This window comes from Microcaecilia unicolor, chromosome 7 (genome assembly GCF_901765095.1).
Source record: "Microcaecilia unicolor chromosome 7, aMicUni1.1, whole genome shotgun sequence".
NCBI classification, from domain to species: Eukaryota; Metazoa; Chordata; class Amphibia; order Gymnophiona; family Siphonopidae; genus Microcaecilia; species Microcaecilia unicolor.
Window position 1 is genome coordinate 211,663,881 of NC_044037.1, and position 25,386 is coordinate 211,689,266.

General features: G+C 41.4%; 1 protein-coding gene across 1 annotated transcript in view; it reads right to left on the reverse strand.

The window, feature by feature from the left end:
* Positions 1 to 272: 272 nt before the first annotated feature.
* Positions 273 to 25,386, reverse strand: part of ZNF804A (zinc finger protein 804A) — a 341,951-nt gene continuing 316,837 nt past the window's right edge. Inside the window, exons 2-4 of the mRNA XM_030210001.1 lie at positions 16,576 to 16,719; positions 6,097 to 6,227; positions 273 to 3,492 (exon numbers count right to left, since the gene is read on the reverse strand). Of these exons, the coding sequence (XP_030065861.1) occupies positions 273 to 3,492; positions 6,097 to 6,227; positions 16,576 to 16,719 (3,495 nt within the window). The remainder of the gene's footprint in view (positions 3,493 to 6,096; positions 6,228 to 16,575; positions 16,720 to 25,386) is intronic.

The following is a 25,386-nucleotide window of genomic DNA, read 5'->3' on the forward strand; positions in this document are numbered from 1 at the left end:
AGCAGAGGCTTTAGCATGCATAATTTTGCATTTTTGGGAACTATGCACTATTTTTCATGGAAGAAGTACCGGTAGACAAATCAGGAGCAAATCTCTACATGCACTTGTTCCTGAGCAAGCTTCAAACGGGGAGTCACTTTGAGAACTGGTACAAAATCAATGGGTAAAAGTATCCACAAAGTTTGCATGGACCTGCGGAGTTTTACAAACTGCCCCTTATGCATACACAAATCAAACACTGTCCTTTTTTCCTCCAGTCCTAAAACAAAGTCCTAGAAAAAAGGTTGCAAAGGAATGACAGTTGGGTGTGGTGATAACAAAGGGGGAAGAAGAGTTGTTTGCAACACAGGGGGGAAGGACAGATGACCAGGATGCATAACAGAGGCTGGGATTAAAGGTATTTGTGATGGGGCAACAAAAGCAGTGTGTGCCCCTGGGCAAAGACCAGGTCCTACTGATATATGTGGTAAGGGAGTTCTTGAAAGAGCCGGGACCTGTGAAAGAAATTGTTGGTGAGGATGGAGAAACTTAAATGTGCTCATGGTAGCTGTCGCAGCGGCTGCATGCTGTTGTAGTACAGTATGATGGATTCTAGTTACTGAGGTAGAACAGAAGGGCTGTTGCAAGGGCAAAGGCTGAAGCAGAGAAGGTTGAACTGCAGTTGCAGGAATGGTAAGTTTCACCTCATTAGCCACCATGTTTTGCCGCAGCATGTGCTGATACGCTTCACATTGTAGATCTTTAACTTTTCCATGATGCTCTGGGATAAATAACAATCTCTGGTCAGGCAGATGAAATGGGGCAAGAATTTGTTCAGTTGCTAAAAATGTCTGATGGTTTATGTGTGCTTCTTTCAACATTAAAGGTGGCTGGCTGTTTAGAATGCCTGAATTATACCTGAGCCACTCAGTGGTTGTCTCATCAATTTTCTCCAATGGTACTGTGTCCATTAGTTCATAATGACAAACATATGATTTTGGTGGCGATGGTTCAAAGTTTCTATTAATACTAGACACTTTATAAGCAGTTGAACTTTTATGAACAAAACAATTTTGTCTTTCTTTTGGTTCAATTGTTTTCTCAGATATTGATAAGGACAGGTCACTTTTCGCATTCTGAGAGGAATATGTGAGGTCTGCTAAGAAATTATCTGGAACACTCTTCATGATTGAATGTTTAATAGATTTACTGTTCTCTAATGAAATAAGATCATTGGGGCACAAAATTGATGATTGTACTAAATGGTCTGCTTGTTCCATATTTCCATGAAAATCTACAGTTTGCTGTGGGATGCTTCCATCTACAGTGCCGTGAGTTAAAAATTCCCTGAAGATATTTATAGGAGCTGCAACATTTGATGGCTTAAAACGTATATCTCTTGATTCCTTCTCTGCAAAAGCATGGTACACTAGGGTTCTCCTTCTCCTTCGTTTTCTTTTGGGCTTACATGGTGTGGTAAAAGTTTTCACCTCGCTCAACTGTTGCTCTGAAAAATATATCTGTTTATGATAACTTTCATCAGATGACGAGGAATGTGCACACTGCCTACGTTTGCTACAGGATTCTTCTGGTTCATTCAGGGAGCTATATGCTCGTTTTAATGAGTGACTACAATCTGAAAATTGATCAATCTGGTGGCTTACACAATTATGATCTAGGCCACAGTTCAACCTTCTAACTCTCCAATTACAAAATGTTCTAGAATATGTTATGCTATGGGGACCTGGATTCAATAACAGTTGTTTTGATTGTCGGTGTTTAGCTATTTTATATTTTTTGTGTAGATTTACAGTGCTATCAGAGTCCTCATTATTGTGTTTTGAGTCCCAAATCTCACATGAACGTTTGCTATCATATACTGGTGTTAGCACTGATAGGGTTCCTTTGCCATCATTGTGCCCATTCTCTTCTTTCTGATGTGGTTGCTGTAGCTGATCTGGCCCGTATGCAACATCAGATACCTTACTGGGATTTTCAGAAGTTCTCTGAAGGCATTGATCTCCATGCTCAAGCTCTGATGTGACAGAAACATCAATCTCTTGTTTGGTGATTTCCTCAGGGCTGTGTTGACACAGCTTTCTTCGTCGTTTCCTTTTTCTGATTTTGTGAACACATTTTTCTTGCATTTCTTTGGTCACAATATCATTGTCACCGGTATAGCTCTCTTGCTCCAGACGTTTTTTAGAAATGTACTTTTCTCGTTTTCTAGCTCCACAAGAAGTAGCATGAACTTCTACACACAAACTGTCCTGAGTCCTTGTGGAATTATGGCTTTTAGTCACAGTTCCATCAGTCAGGAATGATTTGATCTGACTAAAGTCAGTTGTGCAAGCGCTAGTAGATGTATCGTAATTCACACAACCCATCTCATTAGTCTCTGCTTGATCTGAAACTGAACTTTTCTGGTAATCATCAGTTTTACCATGTTGACTAAGGGATACAGTTGATTGATGCTTCTGTTTTTCGAAACCATCAATCAACCGAGAAGACTTGAAGTCAAAACATAAAGGGTTACAGCTAAATGAAACAGAGGGTTCTGCAGTTGTGTAGGACACCATTTCAGAAGGCCACTGAAGGACTGTTGACCCATCTTTGCTAAGGACAGGAACAAAGGCTTCACGCATTCTTTTGTACGAATTTTGTTTATTTTGTAAATTTGTACTTTCTCCCTCTGTATTTAAAGGGGTGAGAATATCAGGAACTTTTTCAGCAGGCTCAGCATTAGCTGAAAATGAATCACTACTTTTTCCATGGTCCTCATGCAAGGATAGAAAATCCATATTAACAACTTGAAATGGGACTTTATTTTCCAACCATTCAGAACTATCACTTTCTTTAGGGTTCTCCTGTATGGCAAGCACATCACTTTGTGAGTTATCCTGGGAACACTCTCTTGACTCAGTGCTGAGGGGATTTGTTTCAATGAAGGAATGTGCAAATACATTTAATTGACAGGGAGAAGGGTCTGATACAGAATTATCTTCTGTGTTAGACAGCTCATTTGACTTTTGAGCTGGGGGAGTTTCCACCATGTCAGTAGATTTTTCTACTGGGAATGGAGCACAGGTGTCTTTCTCTTCAGAACATAAAACTATTTCTGTTGGCAATACAGACTGAATGTTGTAAGTTCTGGGAACAAATCTGCTTTTTTTACAAAACCCATTGTCAACAGACATTTCATCATTGTACTCATAGAAAACAGCAGCAGAAGATTCCAATTTAACAGTTGTTTTCTTTGGAAAAGCAAAAGAAAAAACAACTTTCTGCCCATGGACTTGATCTCCCAGCTTATTACTTTCATTTCTTGCACTCCCAGGACTTGGCGGTGCATCAGATGCAACACTTTTATCATTCTGAGTACTTTTCGGTAATGCGTGCGTGCATTCTTCTTGCCTGTTACCAGAATCAGTGAGGGCAGTCTGAGGAACGTCATTAAATTTGTCTCTCACGGAAACAGTTGTGGACTTGAACATAGGACCACTCCCTGGAGCGCTAAATGTGAAACAAAATTTGGGATAAAAATAATCATTACTTGATTAGATACTTAAAATTTTGATGAATGGGTATGCTAGCAAAGACCTGAGTTTTCAGTGCTATTGGATTAATGGCATCATTCTAAATTAGCTTACTTTTGCTTCTTCAATTTGATAGGAACATGCAGACACCAACAGGATTAAAACAGGATATACACATAGTGATTTATCATAAATCAAACTGAATTATGAGCTACAGGGTTGATACTCAGTTACTCTTGTCTGCTTAAACCACATTGAGTGGGCCAGCTGATGACGATCAAGAGCACTAAAGTGGAAAGTGCTGCTGAATATCGGCACCGACCCGTCATGCCACATCCAGCCTGTAGAAGGGCGGTCCAGAAGCAGTTGGGGAGAAGCCAGTAGGTATGCAGGTTTCATCTTTAGTGTCAGTGCCCACTTAGCTAAACAGGCAGATAGGACCGCACAAACGCAGTCATAACTTTGCCCGCTTAGCTATTTGCTGGCAGCTGTATAATTTCCAGGTAGTGGCCTGAAATGTAGCTGATTTCCCCACCTTCTTGCACCCTCCCACAACATCTGACTCCCACCAACACTAAAAGACCTCATATGACCTGATTCTCCTGACCCTCAACATGACTTAAAACCCCCAACTACGAGTGGACCTCCCTCCTGAATCCCCCATAGAAAAGGACCCCTATCAGGATTATTTTCGAAAGAGAAGGGCGCCAATCTTTCGACACAAATCTGGAGATGGGTGTCCTCCCAGGGTCGCCCAAATTGGCATAATCGAAAGCCAATTTTTGGCGTCCTCAACTGCTTTCCGTCGCGGGGATGACCAAAGTTCATGGGGGCGTGTCGGAAGGATAGTGAAGGCGGGACTGGGGCGTGCCTAACACATGGGTGTCCTCGGCCCATAATGGAAAAAAGAAGGGCGTCCCTGACGAGCACTTGGCCAACTACACTTGGTTCATTTTTTCTTGCGACCAAGCCTCAAAAAGGTGCCCAAACTGACCAGATGACCACCGGAGGGAATCGGGGATGACCTCCCCTTACTCCCCCCCAGTGGTCACTAACCCCCTCCCACCCTAAAAAAATCTTTTAAAATATTTTTTGCCAGCCTCTATGCCAGCTTCAAATGTCATACCCAGCTCCATCATAGCAGTATGCAGGTCCCTGCAGCAGTTTTAGTGGGTGCAGTGCACTTCAGGCAGGCGGACCCTGGCCCACCCCCCCACCTGTTACAGTTGTGGTGGTAAATGTGAGCCCTTCAAAATCCACCAGAAACCCACTGTACCCACATCTAGGTGCCCCCTTCACCCCTTAGGGCTATGGTAGTGTTGTACTTTTGTGGGGAGTGGGTTTTGGGGGGGGGGGGGCTCAGCACCCAAGGTAAGGGAGCTATGCACCTGGGAACAATATCTGAAGTCCACTTCTGTGCCCCCTAGGGTGCATGGTTGGTGTCCTGGCATGTCAGGGGGATCAGTGCACTATGAATGCTGGCTCCTCCCACGACCAAATGGCTTGGATTTGGTCATTTCTGAGATGGGCGTCCTCGGTTTCTTTATGGCAGAAAATTAGGGACGATCATCTCTAAGGTCGACCAAAATTTTGCGATTTGGGCGTCCCTGACTGTATTATCGAAATGAAAGATGTACGCCCATCTTGTTTCGATAATACGGGTTTTCCCTGCCCCTTCGCCAGGACATCCTCAGGAAAACTTGGGCGCCCCGTTCGATTATACCCCTCCAAGTCTCTCCCAGAAAAGCCCCCTTCCAATGTCCCCTGACATTGGAAGGGGGGCATTGGAAGTTTCACGAGACTACCACTAGAGGTTGTGGCAGCCATTTTTCAACTGGAGCAGGAGTGGGGTGGGGGTGCGGGGTCGGTCCTGCCTGAAAAACCACTACATCACCAGGGCTGATAAGGTAGGCCCAAGGGTGGGGGCTACTGGGATGTGGGAAGGGGCTTCTCTTGGGGGGCCAAGAGTGGGCCTTCACCAGATATGTTTTTTGAGGGGCACCCATTTGAGTTTGGAGGGAGTCAAATCATATTGGGAGGGTCAAGTCATGTTTTTGGAGGGGCAGGAAGGGAGTTGGGTCATGTTTGTGGGACTTCTATTGTTGGGGAGTCATACCTGAATATTAAATGCCTGTGCCCAGACATGGCCCAGCATTGAATATCTGGATGCAATTTAGCTGGCAATGGTCAGTGAATTAGAAAAAACACTGACTGTCGCCAGCTGAATGTTGAACATTTCATTTTCAAAGCATGTTCTCATTTAATGCTATTCATTATTCATTTGAACACTAGATTCCAGTATCGTTTTCTAGCAAATACTGAATTATTACATTACATAAAGTGGGTGTCTGAGTCCGTTCGCAGAAATGATCAAAGAAATGGTTAGCATGCAAATTTTTGACTGAGTTCACTAATATTTTCATTAAATAGATATAAGACATACTTTTCTACAAAAAAATGTTGACTTAGCTTCAATGAGAATGGCAGCTTTACGTTCAGCAGAAAAAGGTTAACACTAAATATAGTTTACTTTATTTAATGTCAAATCAAATTATACATATTCCACTTCAGTTACACTTACCAGGCTGCTTCTTTTCTCAGTTCAGCTAACCTATGTAATCGCTGGAGATCTTTTTCTTGCTTTTTCTCATCTTTTCTTGACTTGGAAGCTACATTTCGGGCAAATTCTCTCTGTTTCAATTCTTTCAGCCTCTTTAAAAGCAACAGAAATATAAAGATTTGATACTTTGAAAATATATTTCACATTCTAACAATACTGTTAGAAAATGTCACACGTTTTGCTTCTAAAAGTCAGAATTTAAGATGATAAGGAATCGGCACAAAGGATCCTTATATGCAAGAAAGTGAATATCAAAAGATTTAAAAAGATAAGGAAAATGGATGGATAAGCTAGGTTTTGCAGTCTTTGGAGCCTTTTACTAAGCAGAGGTAAGTACTAATGCATGCTTCCCAGGTGCTAAAAATACTTAAAATATTTTAGCCCTGGGGGCATGTTTGGGGGGCAGAGAGTAGGCATGCCCAGTGCTAATCGGTTAGCACAGCTACATTACCGCATGCCAACTGATTAGTGCATAAGCCCTTTCCACCTACTAAATAGGTGTCAGTAAGAGCTTAAGTGCTAATGGCCATGCACTAATTGGGAAATTAGTGTCTGGCCACGAATAGGTAAAATGGAAATATGTTCTCAAATGATCAATGTCGTAAGCAATAGAGGAATTTTTAGTAATAAGGAGTAAAAAGACTCAAGAATCTCCCAGCTATAAGCTGGAAGAGTGGGACTTCTTTATCATCGGCAAAAAAACTCCTTAATATCAATAACTAAAGCATTAGACATAGATTTATTCAAAATGCCAGCTTAAAATACTTAGCTGCTGAATCTTCCTTTTCTTGTTTAAGCAGAGCCGACCGTGACCAACGATGGCCAGTGTTTCGAGAGGCTGTTTCAGGGTCAACCGAACAAAAATATCTATGTTCATAAACCAACGGAATTCTGATTTCCCCACCTTCTTGCATCCCCCACAATATCTGACCCCCACCAACAAGAAAAGTCCTCATATGACCTGATTCCCCTGACCCCCAACATAACCTAAACCCCAACTATGAGTGGACCTCCCTCCTGAATTCCCCCTGGAAAAGGACCCCTGTGTCATTCCCCAAGAAGCCCCCTTCCAATGTCCCACTGATTGACCCCTAGCAGTAGTTTCACGAGACTACCACTAGAGGTTGTGGCAACCAAAGTAGGAGTGGGGGGGGGAGGGTCGGTCCTGCCTGAATGACCACTACATCATCAGGGCTGATAAGGTAGGCCCAAGGGGGGGGGGGGGGGGCTGCTGGGATGTGGGAAGGGGCTTCTCTTGTAGGGGCCAAGAGGGGGCCTTTACCAGTATGGTTTGAGAGGGGCATCCACTTGTGTTTGGGGGGAGTCAAGTCATGTTGGGAGGGCCTTCTCATGTTAGAGGAGTCAGTACATGTTTTGGGGGGGGCAGGAAGGGAGTTGGGTCATGTTTCTGGGACTTCTATTGTTGGGAAGTCATACCTGAATATTAAATGCCTGTGCCCAGACATGGCCCAGCATTGAATATCTGGATGAAATTTAGGTGGCAATGATCAGCGCATTAAAAAAAACTGACTGTCGCCAGCATGTTCTCATTTAATGATATTCATTATTCATTTGAACACTAGATTCCAGTATCATTTTCTAGCAAATACTGAGGGGTTCTTTTACTAAGGTGCATTGAAAAATGGCTTATGGTAGTGTAGGCACGAGTTTTGGGCATGCGCCGATCCATTTTTCAGGGTGTCTGTAAAAAAGGCCTTTTTAAAATATTTTTACCGAAAATGGACGTGCCGTAAAATCTAAATTGCCGCACATCTATTTTGGGTCTGAGACCTTACCACCAGCCACTGACCTAGCACTATAGACTCACACAGTAACCAGGAAATAATGACCTGCGCACGTCCAATATGTACCTTTGAAAATAAAAATTATTTTGAAATTATTGCAAGAGCCAAGCAGTAGCAGTGTGGTAACTCCATTTTGGTGCGCGTTCGGCGCGTGTAGACGCTTATGTGGTTTAGTAAAAGGGCCCCTGAATTATTACATTACATAAAGTGGGTGTCTGAGTCCATTCACAGAAATAATCAAAGAAATGGTTAGCATGCAAATTTTGACTGAGTTCACTCTTTGTCTACTTACCTTTTTGGCTCTCTTTTCAAAAATTAAAAACTTTTGTACAAATGTTTCTCAAAGTTATTAGCTATCTATAACACTCAACATATATACTGAGCAAAATTTCAGCTTCTTGAAGTTGTAATGCAATAAGTCTCAGCAACGTCTATTTCTGTATGCATTAGTTTCAGGAGAAGAACAGTGGGAGAGGTCACCACCAACTCTTTTTCACATAACATGGAAAAGTTTACAGATGGAAAAATAATAGTAATTTTTGAAATACTGCATAAAAGAGTTCCAAAGGCAATATGAGAAGAGAAAATACTTCAGTGGTTCTTTTAGCACTAAGTATTAAGACATATGGTTGGCAATTCTATAATCTAGGTGCTAACATTTAGCATATACACAGGTAAGTGTGAACTTACACATGCACATTTGACAGCTATTCTGCAAATACTCACTTATTTTACATACCTCTAAATTCTGTATTTGGGGTCTTATTCTATAAAGGTTATATTCCTAAATTTACGCTCCCAAAATTTATGCTCCTAAATTACGAGCCTAATCTATGCTCCAAAATAGATTATGCTAGTAATTTAGGAGCGTACATTTTAGAAGCGTAAATTTAGAAGCATAATCTTTATACGCCTTCTGCAAGTTTAGAAATAATAAGCAGAGGAGAGAGCCACTATGATATCTGACTGGTGGACAGAACTGAGTAGTGTAAACAGTTTATCAAGAGGAGAAAGCTATTGTGATATCTGACTGGTGTAAGGAACTGAGTGATATATACAGCTTGCCAAGGAGTTTGAAGGAATTTTGGTAGACCAAAGGCAAACCAGAAGTGGCATCATTGGAAACATTTACATTTTATTAGTCTGGTCCTCTACCATGGTATGCTGCCACTTGGTCAAGGCTATGTGCCTGAAGAGGTGAGCCCAAAGGGGAATATGACTTTGAAATCCCTTCGGAACCCGAGAGGAGTTTCAATGGATTTTAGAATGGCTGTACTCGATGAGTTTATCAACATGGGAAAACAGAAGACGAGAGAGTAATCCAGTACTACTACTACTGATGCAAGGCCCATGGTCACCTTTGTTACCTCATGGACTTTATTATCAAGAGTCCAGGATATTATTACCACGGGTGGTTTAGAGGAAGGTGATGGAGGTGGAAGTGAGAAAGCCTCCCTTAGCTCTATTTTTCATTCTCCATCCCTTATACCTGCAACAGTGAGTCCCCAGCAACAACTCTGGATGGGGACGTAGTAGAACCCTCACTTAAGCTTCATATTGATTTGTTGTCTTTACACTGAATACTAAGTGCTATTGTACAGATCGATAAGATGGAGAAGCCTCTTCTTGATTTGATTGAACCACAGGAGGTAATTTTGATTGCTTCTTCTTCTACTTTATTGAAGCCTGTGACATTCTGATATTAGTTGAAATGCTGCTAGCTACAATAATTTGCATTAGAAAACTAATTCCCCCAGTGGAAATGCTTAATATCCAGAGCCTATCATGCTAAAGGTTCTGAGAAGAGGATGGTGGTATTGATTATACTTCCTTGGACTCAATGATTCAGATTCATTCAGATCATTGTGTTAACATAAACAGCTTCAATGTGTAGCCCTTATATCCCCTCTATAACCCACCCCCGTATCTCACCACTCTCACTCATATCCCATTACCCTCTAAGCACAAAAAATATCCACCATGCATTCTTCAGTGCAGTGCAGTGCAGTGCCGTAGCGAGGGCTAATGGCACCCGGGGCGGGTCGCCGCTGCGCACCCCCCCCCTGGGTACAGCACGGCGCGACCCCCCCTTCTGCGGCGCACCCCTCCAGAGCGCAACCCCCCCGGACCGCATTCTTATCTGCGGGATGGCCGATCCGCCCCGAGTGCATGTCACTCGGAGCTGCGTCGGCCCCGCTGGTTCCCTGCTCTCTCTGCCCCGGAACAGGAACCTGTTCCGGGGCAGAGAGAGCAGGAAACCAGCGGGCCGGCACCCCCCGAGTGCGTGCACCTGGGGCGGACCGCCCCTCCCGCCCCCCCCCCCTTCCTACGCCACTGCTTCAGTGAGTCCGCAAAGTGGCCACTGCTAAGAATATATATTCAATAAACAAAAATCTAACACAAGAACAACCCTATACCACAACACCACCCTCCCTCCTATCTATTCCTTAAATATCATTACCACTCAGCATAATCAGGTAGATAGTTCAAACCATTTAACGAATAGTTCCCACAATCTTTAAAAGGCTGCCACCTTATGCAACAACAGTGATCATTCTGCACATTTGGACATCACCCAGGAACTTATTAGTCACACTTATGGGCAGATGTACAAAAGGGTCTCTCACACTGTGTGTCTATGGGAAAGTGCATAGGATAACTGGCCAAATAAATTAAATCATCACAAGGGGCAAAAAAAACTCCATTCATATGCCAATATTAATATCAGTCAGTGCTGGGACACACAAGAGAAGGGATATATAGGATGCACAGAAGTAAACATTTAAAGTATTCTGGGGGTAATAAAATTCAAAGTCATGCAGAAATAGCAATCTGAAAGCATTAGGATTGACTCAATGCATTGAGTTATAATAGTATCTTAAGTAACTAAAGCAAAATTTATCAAAGGAAAGTGAACACAAATGGTAATTCACATGCAATGTTTATTTTTTATTTATTTATTTATTACATTTGTATCCCACATTTTCCCACCTATTTGCAGGCTCAATGTGGCTTACATAGTACCGTAACGGCGTTTCCAGTTCCGGTATGGAGAAATACAAGGTGGAATTATGTTAGAATGAGGTTCAAGTATAGTGGCTACATTGGGGGAACTTAGAGAGAGAGAGATGAAGAGTTAGTAAATGCTTTAAAATTCACATTAATGAGCACAGTAATCAGCTACTAAAATAGGGTTGCCAACTTTTTAAAATAGAAAAACCCAACACCTGCCCTGTGCCCCTCACCTTGCCCTACCCCAAGTCCCTTGCTACATCTACTGGTTCACCCTCTCTCTCTCCCCCCCCCATCTCATCCTTCCACCCACGAGTTTCTTAAGCCCCTATCTCTCCCAGGTCCATCCAATATCTCTCCTGCTGCTTCTCCTATTCCTCTCAATTTCCTGGGTCCATCCAACATCTTGGCCTCATCCCCTACACAAAGAAAGATCCAGCATCTCTTCCTCTCCCTAGGCCAATCCAGAATTTCTCTCTCTCTCCATCCTCCCCACCCCCACCCCGAGTTTTCTTAAGCCCCTCTCTCTCCATCCAACATCTCTCCTGCTGCCTCTGTCTCTTTCTCAAACTTCCCATGTCCATCCAGCATCTCTGCCTATCCCCACCCTCCATCAAAACAATGCCTTACATTCTGCAGCTGCAGCAATTCAAGCAGGTGGCATCTGACAACTCTAAAGCATCCTCTTCCCTTGGCTGTGTCCTGTCTGTGTGGCAACAGAAAGTTGAATAATAGGAGGTAAGATGCAGCCGAGGGAAAAGAAAGCCCTGGAGCTGGTCAGAAGCTAGGATAGCCTGGAAACAATTATTTTGCAGTCATGAAATATTCAAATATTTTATGAAGTACACTACTACTTTCTTCCCTTTAGCGCTTATTTATCTAGGTTATTCTCAACATTTCTTCATATTCCAGCATCAGAAAGAATAAATTGAGTTCTTTATAAATGTAAATCGCATGTTAATTATGTAACTAAAGTAGCTGAGGCACACATTTTGATCTTCTATTGCCCACTGCCTAGCGTTGACTAAACCACATCACTATTTAGCTTTCTAAATGTACAAATTTTGCTGAGTTCTGCAGATTGAATATTGCACTGTGACAGCAAGTATGTAGCCATGTGGATAAAAGCCATCTGGACAAAGTGCAAGCTTAAAGGATATTATGCTAGCTGCAGCAAAATTCTGTATACACTCTTTTCTAGATATTAAGAGTATGTGTTTGCAAAGAAAACAGAATAAATTAAAGTTCTGCTTTTCAAATTATTGATGCACAATAATAAACTTTTAAATCTCAGGCATATATTTCTGCATGTGTCAAATGGTTACAAATAATAGAGGGGCCCTTTTACTAAGCCGCGTAGGTGCCTACGCGCACCCAACGCACGTCAATTTTGAGTTACCGCCTGGCATGGCAATTGTGGTAATTGACGCATTTCTGCTACATGCGCCAGAAAATATCTTTATTTTCTGGTACGCAGGCGGTAATTGGCATTTTATGCACATAGACCATTACTGCCTAGTTACTGCGTGAGACCTTAAAGCTATGTCAATGGCTAGCGGTAAGGTCTCAGACCCAAAATGGACACGCGGCAATTTCCATTTTGCCACATGTCCATTTTTGGCAAAATTTTAAAAAGGCATTTTTTACAGGTGCGCTGAAAAATGATTCTGTGCACGCCCAAAACACGCAGGCCATTTTTCAGCGTGCCTAAGAAATTTAGGGATCCTTTTACAAAGCTGTGGTAAAAAATGGCAGTAATGTGGGCGTGTGAAAATTGCCGTGCGCCGAAACTGCTTTTCCTGCAGCAGGAATTTACATTATTTTAAATGAAAATCATACATGGCTGTACTTTTAATAAAAATATTGGCGGTATGGACTCACACGCTAACCTGGCAGCAATCAGACACTGCGCCGATGGCCGATTACAATCGGGCATGCCTACTCCCTGTGCAAGCAAATAGAAAAATACTTTCTGGTGTGGGAAACATCACGTAGCAAATACAGAACTACTGCAGGGCATCGCAGTGTACCACGTGGTAGTACTGTTTTGCTGCGCACTACCCACATGGTAGCCCTCCTGAGCCTTTGTAAAAGGGCCTCTTATTTATGATGCAATCTACTGCAGAGATGTCCCATTTTTATATTTATTATCAAAGCTTTATATACCACAGTATTTGTCTTGCAGGTCAATGTGATGTACATTTTTAAAAAATGTAGGAAAAGGAACAATGAAAAAAAAAACAGAACAACAAACCTCCATAGTCCAAACAGACATTAACACAGCAAAGAGGACTAAAAAGAACAACCAGATGATGCCCTAAGTATTCTAATGTTTACTAGCATCTAAGACTCGACACAGTCTGTGTTTCGGCCACTAGGCTTGCATCAGGAGTCTCAAAGGATGTCTGTGAAACAGTACATTCTGTAGCACAGTGCACCAATCGCCAAGCAGTGAGTCAATCTGAACTCAGTAAAATGAACAATGCAGCGTTTCACAAAAACCTGATTTGGTTCTTCCAATGCAGCTTGGATAAGTGATAAAATCAGAGCAGATGAACTTGAGCAAATTTTAATTCTTGGAAGAGAAATTAATCAGAGACAAAGCCATTTTCCCCCCATATATTGCTCAAAATTGCACACGCAAATTTGGGCACATCTCAAACTGTGCACACAATTTAATTGCTTGATGAGCCACTTAGTGCTGATAATTGGGTGCAAAAATCAATTATTGGCGTTAATTGGCAATTATTGGAATTTTCGCATTTATCTTTATAGTCTATTTTATAAAGCTGTATGTATACATTTTTCTGCATGGATCCAAAAAAGGGCATGGCAATGGGAGTGACATGGGTGGGTCAGGGGTATTTCTAGGATTTGCGTGCAATGTTATAGAATTTGGGACGCAGGGATTTACAGCTATCTTGGTATATGTGGGTGCCAATGACATAAGAAAATGTGGGAGGGAGGTTCTGGAAGCCCAGGCTCTTAGGTAGAAAGCTGAAATCCAGATCCTCCAGGACAGCATTTTCAAAAATGCTCCCTATTCTATGCACAGGACCCAAGAGACAGGTGAGTTCCAAACTTTCAATGCCTGGTTGAGATGATGGTGCAGGGATGAGGGATTCAGATTTGTTAGGACCTGGGCAACATTCTGGGAAAAGGGGAGCATATTTCAAAAGGATGGACTCCACCTTAACCAGGATGAAACAAGGCTGCTGGTGCTAACATTTAAAAAAGGAGATAGAGCAGCTTTTAAACAGTGCCCCAGGAGCGCATGGTTTGATGTGGCATTTCCTTGAAGGATACTATTGAAACAGGATCTTTAGGGAATCCCAATAGAGAGGTTTCAATAATGGTGAAATATTAAAGCATTCCTAACCCACCCCACCCTCATCCTGTGAGACTGTCACTGTCACTGGAATGCTTTGATGTTTCACTTATATATACTGTTATTTATCAACATTTGCTTATTTCTGATCTGATGAAGAAGAGCTACCTTCGAAAGCTAATAAAAAAATGTATTTAGTCCAATAAAAAAGGTATCATCTTCTTTTCTATGTTTTATTTTATTTTATTTCTATTGATCACCTTTAAAACTAGACTAACATGGCTACCACATCTCTCTACTCAATAATGGTGAAAGAAATCCAGGAGTGTTTAATGTGAGAATAGAGGATGCAAACTATCCCTTTCAATTTCTAAGGAGCTTGTAGATGCACGGAAAAAACACAATTTGAAATGTCTATATACAAATGCTAGAAGCCTACAAAATAAGATGGGAGAGTTTAGAGTATATAGCACCAATTGAAGATGTAGATATAATAGGCATCTCAGAGACCTGGTGGAAGAAGGACAATCAATGGGACACTGTGTTATGAGGGTACAAATTATATCGCAATCATAGAGTGGATCAAATTGGTGGCGGAGTTGCTCTATATGTTAAAGAGGGAATTGAGTCAAACGAAATACACATTCTACATGAAACAGCAGCATGGAATCCTTCTGGTAGGGCTATACTACCATCAGCCAGCACAGAACAAACAGAAGGATGAAGAAATGTTTACAGAAATTAGGAAAGCAGGCAAATTGGGCAACAGTATAATAATGGGTGTTTCAATTACAACCACATGCCAGGGAATTGTGGATACTTAATCACTCCTTTCTAAATGCTATGCAAATATTACGGATTCAAGTTTTGAAGGCCGTAGTTTTGTTTGTTTTTTGGACTGAGGTCTTTTTTTCTTCACTTTTGTTCACTTTTTGAATAGCATTTAGAAAGGAGTGATTTTAATTATCTGTAACAAGATAAATCAGACAGAATTAGAGGTGGAAAAATATCAGTACTCAAAGACAAAATCACCTCTCTTTTATTCAAGGTACCTCTTACTGCCTTGCAATCCCCATAAAATGTGGAGAAAAAAAGACCTCAAAAACAACAGGGCTTTAAAACAAACAGCCACAGCTGATAGTAGTGAAATGCTCCCCTTCAATCATTGGTCAGAAAAAAACCTCCACAATTATAATAATTACAAGAGATTGCAAACAACAGACAGAGCAACCAAATGAATAGGCAAAAAAAAGGCCAGTCAATGAAAGTTTTCAGCAGTACAGTTCAGCATATCAACAGTAATAGCAATAATGAAGCTATAAAAATCAACTCTCAAAATACTCATCTGAAGGCTGAAAAAACAGTAGAAATTCCTAACAGGAGATCCCTGTTTCACCGACACAGCATCCTCAGGGGAAACTGGCAACTCAACATACTCTCAGGCTGTTAGAGCAATACTCCCACCTGCCTTATCGCCCCCCCCCCCAAAAGGCCTTACTTAGGTCTTACTTACCCACCCCATTCTCATTCCGCCCAGTCCTCATCTGCAAAAAGGTCCAAGCCTCCCCCACCCCACATATCCCTAACCCCTAAAGGGCCTACCATCTTAAACATTAGTGGACCAGGGGGTCTTTGGGATGCAGCAATGCCCATCCACACAATGGCACAACTACTGCCAGGGGTCATGTTTCCATATCAGGAAACAGCTTTCCATATCAGGAAACATGACCCCCTAGTGGTAGTCACGCAAGACTACTGTTCGGGGCACCATTTTGCAGATGGTGCCGGACTGAGCAGGAGAGAGTTGGCATCACTTCTTCGCAAACACTACCTGGAACATCAGTATCTAAGATGATAGACCCTTTAGGGGGTCTAGGGCACCTTGATGATGTTTCCCTTAAATGCAGTTACACACGTTAACTGTAAATTAGTGCCCATTATAGCCAATTAATGATTAATTCTAATTAGCACCTGATTTAACAATTAAGTATTCTATAACCTGTGCATGTAATTTTGTGCGCTATGCTGCCTCTTCCCCTGGGAGAACCTGTATGTAGACTGCATTAAACTAGGTATGCTCTTTCCATGGACCTATTTTCATACGTATATACAGTCATGCAATATTATAAAAGCCATTTTCTTTATGTAAAATGGGTCCTACAAATTACCTCCATTATAAACACATTTTCCTGGCTGCTTGATAGCAATAGATAGAGCACAATCGTTGATCAATTTCACTCATAAAAACAGAAATTATTTTTAACACAGTTCTTAGCAATGTAACAGATTGCTTACCTGTTTGTGTGCATGATCATATGAGTTTATATGATTGTCAAATTCCTGATGTTTATAGTATTGTTTGTCACAGAGCTCACAGTAGAAGTTGGCCTTAAAATCTTGCAGAGCCTTTGCGATAGCATTCTCCTTCTCAGCATAATCCTGAATAAAGACCAAAGATATCAGTCATTTTTCTCTCCCTAGGGGATTTCCCGTACGCTGAGGCCATTTTTATTGTAGCTGTAAAATGGCTGCATTTCCATTTTTCACATTAATGGCCAAGCTCTAGTTTCCAAATTAGCGCACAGTCATTAGTGCATGAGTTCTTACTGACAACTATTTAGTAAGTGGAAAGGGCTCACGTGCTATGTGCTAATCGGTTGGTGTGTAGCAATGTAGCTGCACAAACCAATTAGCACTGGGCACACCTACTTTCCGCCCCCGGCGCTAGAAAACACAAAGTATTTTTTTGCACCAGGGAAGAGTGTGCAGTTGCCTGAACTACTGAGCGCACCCCCAGTAGTGCATTTTGGTGCACGGGAAGCACGCAGTAGTGCTTACTGTCGTTTAGTAAAAGGACCCCTGGATTTACACAATGCTTCTGTTCAACATGATTTATACATTTTCCCCTGGATTCTATATAGCGTGCCTAGAGTTCTGTGCCAAAATCCACGCATATTCTATAACAATGCACATCACTTAATTGGCTTAACAAGCTAATTAGCATTGATAACAGCAATTAACAAGCAATAATGAGCACTAATTAACAATAATTAGATTTTATATGCACAACTCACTAAGCGTATTCTGTGCGCCTAACTTCTAATGTGTACAGTCAAAATGGAGTTTGGTTATGGGCTGGGAAATGGGCGGTTCATGAGTGTTTCAAAATTTAAACACACTATTACAGAATATGGCCCTCTGCACCTAAATCTACGTGCTGGGATTTACACCATGTTTTCGTTGGTATAAATGGAGGCGCACAGATTTAGGTGCTATGATTTCCGCCTAAGTATATTCTATATATCATGTCTAAATGTACGCGAGGCTTATAGAATAGTTTTAAGCAGAAATGTTTTCTGTGCGGATATTTTAGGCACAGAATAAAAGAAACATAACTGTAGACATACACACAAAGATGTAATAGCTCAATTACAGTTTGAAATTTTTTTAAAAAGCATATTTAAATTAAATTACATAATCAAAGCTGACAAAATTTGATAACAACATTATTAGGCCCACACATCAAAGTACATCCTCCTTGTAAAGTCTAGCACTGGCAGGCAGGCTCGCCTCCTCGTCGCTTCCCTTCCCTCTCAGCGTGTCCTGCCTTCCTCTGATGTAATTTCCTTTCCATGAGGGCGGGACACACAGAGAGGGAAGGGAAGGGAAGCGACGAGGAAGCGAGCCTGCCTGCCAGTGCCTGCCTGCTGCTTTTACTGCCGGGTTTGAACGAATCGCTGGACATGGAGGGGAGGGGAGGAGAATTGGTGGATATGGAGGAGATGGGAGGGCAGGGGAGAGAGGAGAATTTCTGGACATGGATGGGAGGAGAGGGCAGAGGAAAGAGAAGAATCACTGGACATGGATGGGAGAGGAGGGCAGAGGAGAGAGGAGATATGCTAGACATGGATGGGAGGGGACAGCAGGGAAGAGAGAAATGCTGGACATGGATGGGAGGTGAGGGCAGGGGAGAGAGGAGAATCACTGGACATGGAGGAGAAGGGAGGGCAGGGGAGAGAGGAGAATTGCTGGACATGGATGGCAGGGGAGGACACAGGGCAGAGGAGAATCGCTGGACATGGATGGGAGGGGAGGACAGGGGGCAGAGGAGAATCACTGGACATGGATGGGAGAGGAGAATCGCTGGACATGGATGGCAGGGGAGGCCAGGGGATAGAGGAGAATCACTGGACATGGGAGTAGAGGGCAGGGGAGATAAGAGACATGCTGGACATGGATGGAGGGAAGACAGGAAGGAGATGCACATGGATGGGAGGGGAGGGGAGGGCAGGGGAGAGAGGAAAATGCTGGAAATGTATGGAGAGGAGAGCAGGAGATGGAGGAGAATTGCTGGACATGGATGGAGGGGAGGAAAGAAAAAAAAGAAGAAGATGCACATGGATGGAGATGAGGGAAGCAAGGAGAAAAACTGCACATGGATGGAGAAAATAGGCAAAAGCTGGATCCACGTTATACCTCCTCCAGTCAATTCCACAAAGGAGGATCCAGCTTTTAGGGCAAGAAATGAAGAAGAAAGGAGGAAAGTAAAGAAATAAATGGAAAGGAAGCCCTGAAAATGGAGCTAAGAGAACAGATAGAGAGCAGCAGAATCAGAGACTGGGACCAATATGGATAGAAAAACAAAGTCACCAGACAACAAAGGTAGAAAAAATAATTTTATTTTCATTTTAGTGTTTGGAATATGTCCAATTTGAGAATTTACATCTGCTGTCTTATTTTGCACTGGGTATACTGGAATTGTAACAGCTTACAGAAATTATTTATAATGAAAAAAAAATCATGTTATTTTTTCTCCTAGACTAGTATAATATTTTCAATTATGTCTCTTTCTGTGCACCATGGCTGGTATAAGGGGTGTGGCTAATGTGGGTGTGGTTATAATAGGGGTGGGGCCATATGTGGTGACCCCGCCCATAATTAGTACCGGCACATTTTTTCTACAAAAAACGCACTAGGTATAAAGCAGCCTTATTGTACTTTTATGGGGGTTTTTCCTGCATATTATGGCCACTCTGACTGCAGCAATAAAATGGCTGATCTTCCCTTTTTGTACTAATGCCCATGTGCTAATGTCGCTATTAGCGCACAACAAATAATAATGGAAGAGGAATTAGTACTAATATAAAATATATTGTTCTTAAAAAATGAGAAAGAGTATGCCATATGTATGATTATTTTTAATAAATTCAAGCATCATCTGCCCCGTGACAAGTCATATACACAACTCCTTCACATATAATCAGAACTGTCTTACAATATTCTGCTTGTTATACCATTATCATGTTTTATCCTTATCATATTGCCCAAGATCCTTCTATAACACAAAATGTCTATTTTCTAATGTATTTCTACCATTCATGATGTATTGTAAGCCACATTGACCCTGCAAAGAGGTGGGCAAATGTGGGATACAAATGCAATAAATAAATAAATAAATAAAATAGACTTTTACAAAATATAACCCAATGGGGCACTCTCTCATTGTCTCAAAGGAAGCCATTTTCTGCTTTCATCATTTTCAGAAAAGTTTCACCTCCTGACGCAGCTTCGCAAAACAAGGGGGCCCTTGTTGAGGAGTGGGACTTTAAGCCTTTTGCCTTCGGTCTTTAAATGCTGTTTTCATTGTACTTTGGATTTCTACAGTTGAGAGAAAAAAAGGAAGCTAAGGGCTTTATTTAAAGACGAGTATGAAAATTTAAAGGCACAGCTTGGGTCTTTGAAACTGTTGTATATTCTTTAACTTTGAAAATTGAGTAAAGTAGTTGCTATAGTTGTAATTTTTTTCATTATTAATGGCAGTTGGTTTATCCCAGCAGTGGCCTTTTCTCCCTTTGGGAGTTGTTTTCCACTGCAGTTTTTACAACCTGCCATTGAGCTGATGAGAGTGCCCCATTGGGTTATATTTTGTAAAAGTCTATGACTTGTCCTGGGGCAGATAAGGCTCAAATGTATTAAGAATAATCATACATGTGGCATACTCTTTCTCAATCTTTAAAAGCTATTAGCGCACAGCCATATAAAAAAAAAAAAACTACCACATTAGCATTTACCAACACCTATTTTGTAGCTGGTAAGGGCTCACGTGCTAATCCTGTGCTAATCAGTTAGTGAATGGTAATGTGGCTGGCAAACTGATTGGCTCAGAAATGCTCACTCTCCATCCTGACACCCCCCCTTTGCGATAAAAGTTTTTAAATTTCTAGTGCGCAGTTTGCACTCACAGATCAGGGAATTACCATAGGATGCCTGAGCACATCCCGCAGTAAGCCATTTTAAGCTGTGGTAAGCGCATGCTAGTACTTAACATAGCTTAGTAAAGACTCTTAAGAAAAATAGGCAATACAGTTAGTGCAGCAGTACTGATGTCAATGAATCTTTGATTGTGCAATGTACAGTCCAATCTGGAAATCACTGATCTATGCAACAATAACAAAAATAAATAATAGTGTTCCCCAGATATCGCCGGTGGTGGTGGTGAACAATTTTAAAGGTGTGGACCATTTGTGATTGAATTTGATCCAGATATTCAATGCTAGGCCTTATCTGGGCATCAGCATTGAATATCCAGGTACTTGGTAGTGCCTGGAAATTATCCAGATATGGTCGATATCCAGTGCTGCACCTAGATAGTCAATCTAGCATAGTTAGGACTGTCTAACATGCCCAGTTAGCAACCTGGACTCCTGTATATAATATCTGTAGAGCCCAGGTAACTAGTGTAGTGTTCTTCAATGCAATAGTGGCCCCCGGAGACTTCTGAGGCAGTACCCGTTGTCTTTTTGTGTTTTTCTTTTCTGCTATTCTGCCTCTCTACCCAGACTCAGGACAGAAAGGGGAAAGTGGATGAGGGTAGGGTGGGGCGGAGAGCCATGTACTTGAAAGACAATGCAGTTCTCAATAGACAAAACACAATGCATTTGTAAATGCTCACAACCTTGAGGATAATTTGAAGATGGGCTGGAGAGATGGTTGTCATTGATACATATTGAAGTAGACCGTAAAAGTGGAACACTATAGACTAACATTCAGCAAAAAAAAAAGTAGTGTAGTCAACACAACTCTGCCAAAGAACCAAGGAGACTTGTTGGCTACACTACTTCATTTTGCTGATTGTGATTGATAAACATTGATCAGCAGTGTCATGACCCCACATGGGAAGATATTTGGTGGCTTTCCTTCAGCTCATTAGAATCCGAAGTGGCCCCAGCTTAAAAATGAATGAAAACCACAGAAGTAGTGAGTCTGTCCTGACTCCACTCCCGGACCACCTGGTAACTAACTAGATAGTGCTGCAGCTTTCTGCAGGATATTCAGCAGCACTACCCGGGATAAGTGCAGCTGAAATCCGGGTTTGCTCAAGTCACCATGATTTAATCAGGCAGGAGCCTCTTTTGCCTAGCTAAATCATTTTGAGTATCTACCCCGTTGTTTGTAAATTATCTTACATTTTGTTGGAGATTTAATTGAAAAGCGTGCTGCACCAGATTGCAAACATCTTGATACATATATAAGAATATTCTCCCGTGTGCATGACAGTCCTGCAGACATCACTAAAGATTTAAACTAATGACTCCCTAAACTGCTCTTCTTGGGTTTTGTTGGAAAGAGGTTTTTAACACCTAATCTCTATCCAACTGATGAGGGAATTCAACTAAAAGAGTAGCTTTGGCAACATTTCACTGAAATAGCTCATTAATGGATAAGGTATCAATTCTCCTCCTGTTGATTTTTAAAGATGTTTTGAGAGCATCGAATTTTATCTTAAGGAGCTCTAGTTACGAAGATGTGTTAGTTGTTAATGCAGCATATAGTGAGCACTAGAAGTTAATGACTTTAGCACAGTGTTTCCCAAACTGGGTTCCGCAAACTCTCTTCAGGGGTTCCTCAAGAAATTAGATTGTAGAACTTGTCTGTATGAACATATATATGTTTACATAAATTTAGGGTTCTTCGGTATACGAAAAATTATTTTAGGGGTTTCACCATTCTAAAAAGTTGCTCTAGCAGGTAGCACATGCTAATTTCTGCACTGACTGCCTAATGTGTAAGGGGGTGGGGAATGGGGTGGAATTTGACTTGGGGCCCTGTTTACAAAGGCACACTAGCATTTTTACTGTGTGCTAAAAATTAGCACACGCTAACAGTGTAGCTGTCCATAATATTCCTATGGGCATCTACACGGTTGGTGTGCACTATTTTTTAGTGTGTGCTAAAAACACTAGCACACTTTTGTAAACAGGGTCCTTAAAGTTAATGTAGAGGTATTTACAGCAGATTAACTATTCATATAATGTGGAATATATACCCTGGATTCTACATAAATCGCTCAAATTTTGGCACATAGGGCAAATGTGTGTGAACATTAATTAGTAAATCAGCGATTAACAATTATTGGCATTAACTGGCACTAATTTGGACTTATGCGTGCATCTGCCTATGTGCTATTCTATAATGCTGCATGCCCAAATTGTTTCGCATGCAACCCAAAAAGAGGCATGGCCACGGGAGGGACATGAGTGCATCAGGGGCATTCCAAAAACGTACCTGTTAAATTTGCTAGTTTGGCATTTTAGGGACCAAAATCCTCCCCCTCCCCCAGTCCCTCCAGTAGAGTTCTGCTCAATAGCAGCTGGTCATTAAATACTAAATATTGATTTTTTAGGACATAGATGTTTAGTTTCCTTCTGAAATGGGGACTAAACACCTATGAACTTGCCACACCTTGCGAGAATGTCATTTTTGGCACACGTTCGTTAAATGCGGCCGAAAAAGAATTAATATTTTTGGCCGCGCGTATCGGATGTGTGCCAAGTGTCATTTGACGCATGTAGGTCATTACCGCCCGTTACCGTGTGAGACTTTACCACTAGGTCAATGGCTGGCGGTAAGGTCGTAGACCCAAAATGAATGCGCGGCATTTTTGATTTTGCCGCACATCCATTTCCGGCAAAATGTTTAAAAAGGACTTTTTAACAGGTGCGCTGAAAAATGAAATGGCGTGCGCCCAAAACCCACGTCTACACTACTGCAAGCCATTTTTCAGCACACCTTAGTAAAAGGACCCCTTAAATGCCAGTTTATACATGCATTAATTTGAAAAGGGCTTGTAAAATGAGGGCTGTTAGTTCCATTTTGAACCTTACCCCATAAAATGTATGCAATTATTTATACCTCTATTTGATAAACATAAATTTTCCAGCTTCATTTACATGCATGTTTATAAGTGCCAACAATTAACCAACCCCTCTCCCGAGAACACCTCCACTCAGTTTCAATAAATTTAGGTGAATATATGCTGCATACACTCAAGTTTATGCACATATCAAGAAGGCTATTTTATAAAAGCCTATTTCTGCATATAAAAATGCTGTTTTACACATAGAAATGCATTATAAAATTATTTGCCCTACTGGTAAAAGGGAATAGAGTTTCAGATTGTTCCCTGGTGTTTTTGAAAGGCTATGAATTCTCAGAAATGAAAGTTCAACCCAGATCCACTTCAGGAGCTCCAACTGCATTATCAAGATGAGAATTTCCATTGCTACAGACATGAGCTAATGTTTGTCTCTCTCTTTCTGTCTGGTTGGCATCACACAAAAACATCTATTACTTAGCTGTATAATGACAATAATGCAGTCCAAGGCCAGAAATCGTAAGGCAATGCATATTAAACAAAAATGAGCTCTGAAGCACATAAATTCATGCAAAACAGCTCATTATTATGAAGAATGAATAACGTAGTTTGTGGTAAACTTTGCAAGCCATGTTATTCAATGAAAGTTAACACCCTTTGAGAAGGTGTTGTAAACTGATGTTCCAAGAGAACAAATTAAAGGGACTGATTTTGTGAAGGAATTTGTCCCCCTGTCCTCAATCCATTAGAAATGGCAAGCTCTACCCCCGTTCACACTTCCCACATAGCTGATTCATTAGAAAAGACAAGCCCCCCTTGAATGTCCCCACACCTCCTGATCCATCAGAATGCAAGTTTGTCCAGAGACTGTCCCATCCCCAACCCATTATTAATGGTAAGCCCATTCAGACATGCCATACTACACCTACTAGGGGTCTCACTGATGGGTAGTAGTAGGCAGAAACATTCCCTAGACATTTCTCCCCAGCGGCTCCCTCAATAAAAATGGTGGTTTTACTTAGCAGTAGTGTTGAAGGCCTGCATCAACTGATGTGCGTTATCTGTTGCATTAAAAGTTACTATGCAGCAAATATCTCCATTTCAACTGTTAGGAGTGTTATTTGCTTATTCCATGTACCAAAAATTCTATTTTCTATGTGGGCTATTTAACATGGGAATCACCGAATGCTCACAGTTTCCCCAAATTTGGACACTGATCTCAGATCTGTATAAAAACTAATTAGTTAACAAACTGTTAACAATCAATTATTGATGTTAACTAACACTAATTTAGGATTTGCACGTGGATCTGCCTGTGCCTTACTCTGTAACACTGCGTGCCTAAATGATCCCGTACACAACTCAAAAGGGGGTGTGACCAAGCAAGGGACATGGGCAGACCAGGAGTGTTCCCAAAATTTAGGTGCAGTGTTATAGAATGCCGGGGTTACATGTCCAATTTGTGCACCAGGACTTACACCAGGTTTCAGCAGGCGTAAGTTTTGCATACAGCTAGCACCGTTTACAGAATGGCGCTTAGCGTGGATTTTTCCCGATACCTAACTGTCATTGCCATTTGCTGAATCTGGCAGTTTATGGTCTGCTGTAACTTAGCACAAGCCAACTCTAAGTATGTAGTAATTCTCAAGTCAAACAGCTAATTCAACACTTCTTATAATAAAGTGCAGTAAAGGTTTGCAATTATTATGCAGTAATTGCCCAGTTATCATGTGGTAGCTACAAAGCCTCTATGTTAAATATTAGGTGTGTTTTCAGTATCTGCTAAAGCAATTAATGCAGAAAAAATAAAATTAGTGCACAATGACAGCACTACAGATAATGCAAATGTATTTAACATAATCTAATCAGTTGACATTAAGAGGTTAAGTCTGTATAGATTGCCTAAAGATAGGCACCAGGAGAATGAGTGCTAAGCATGAATCCTATATCAG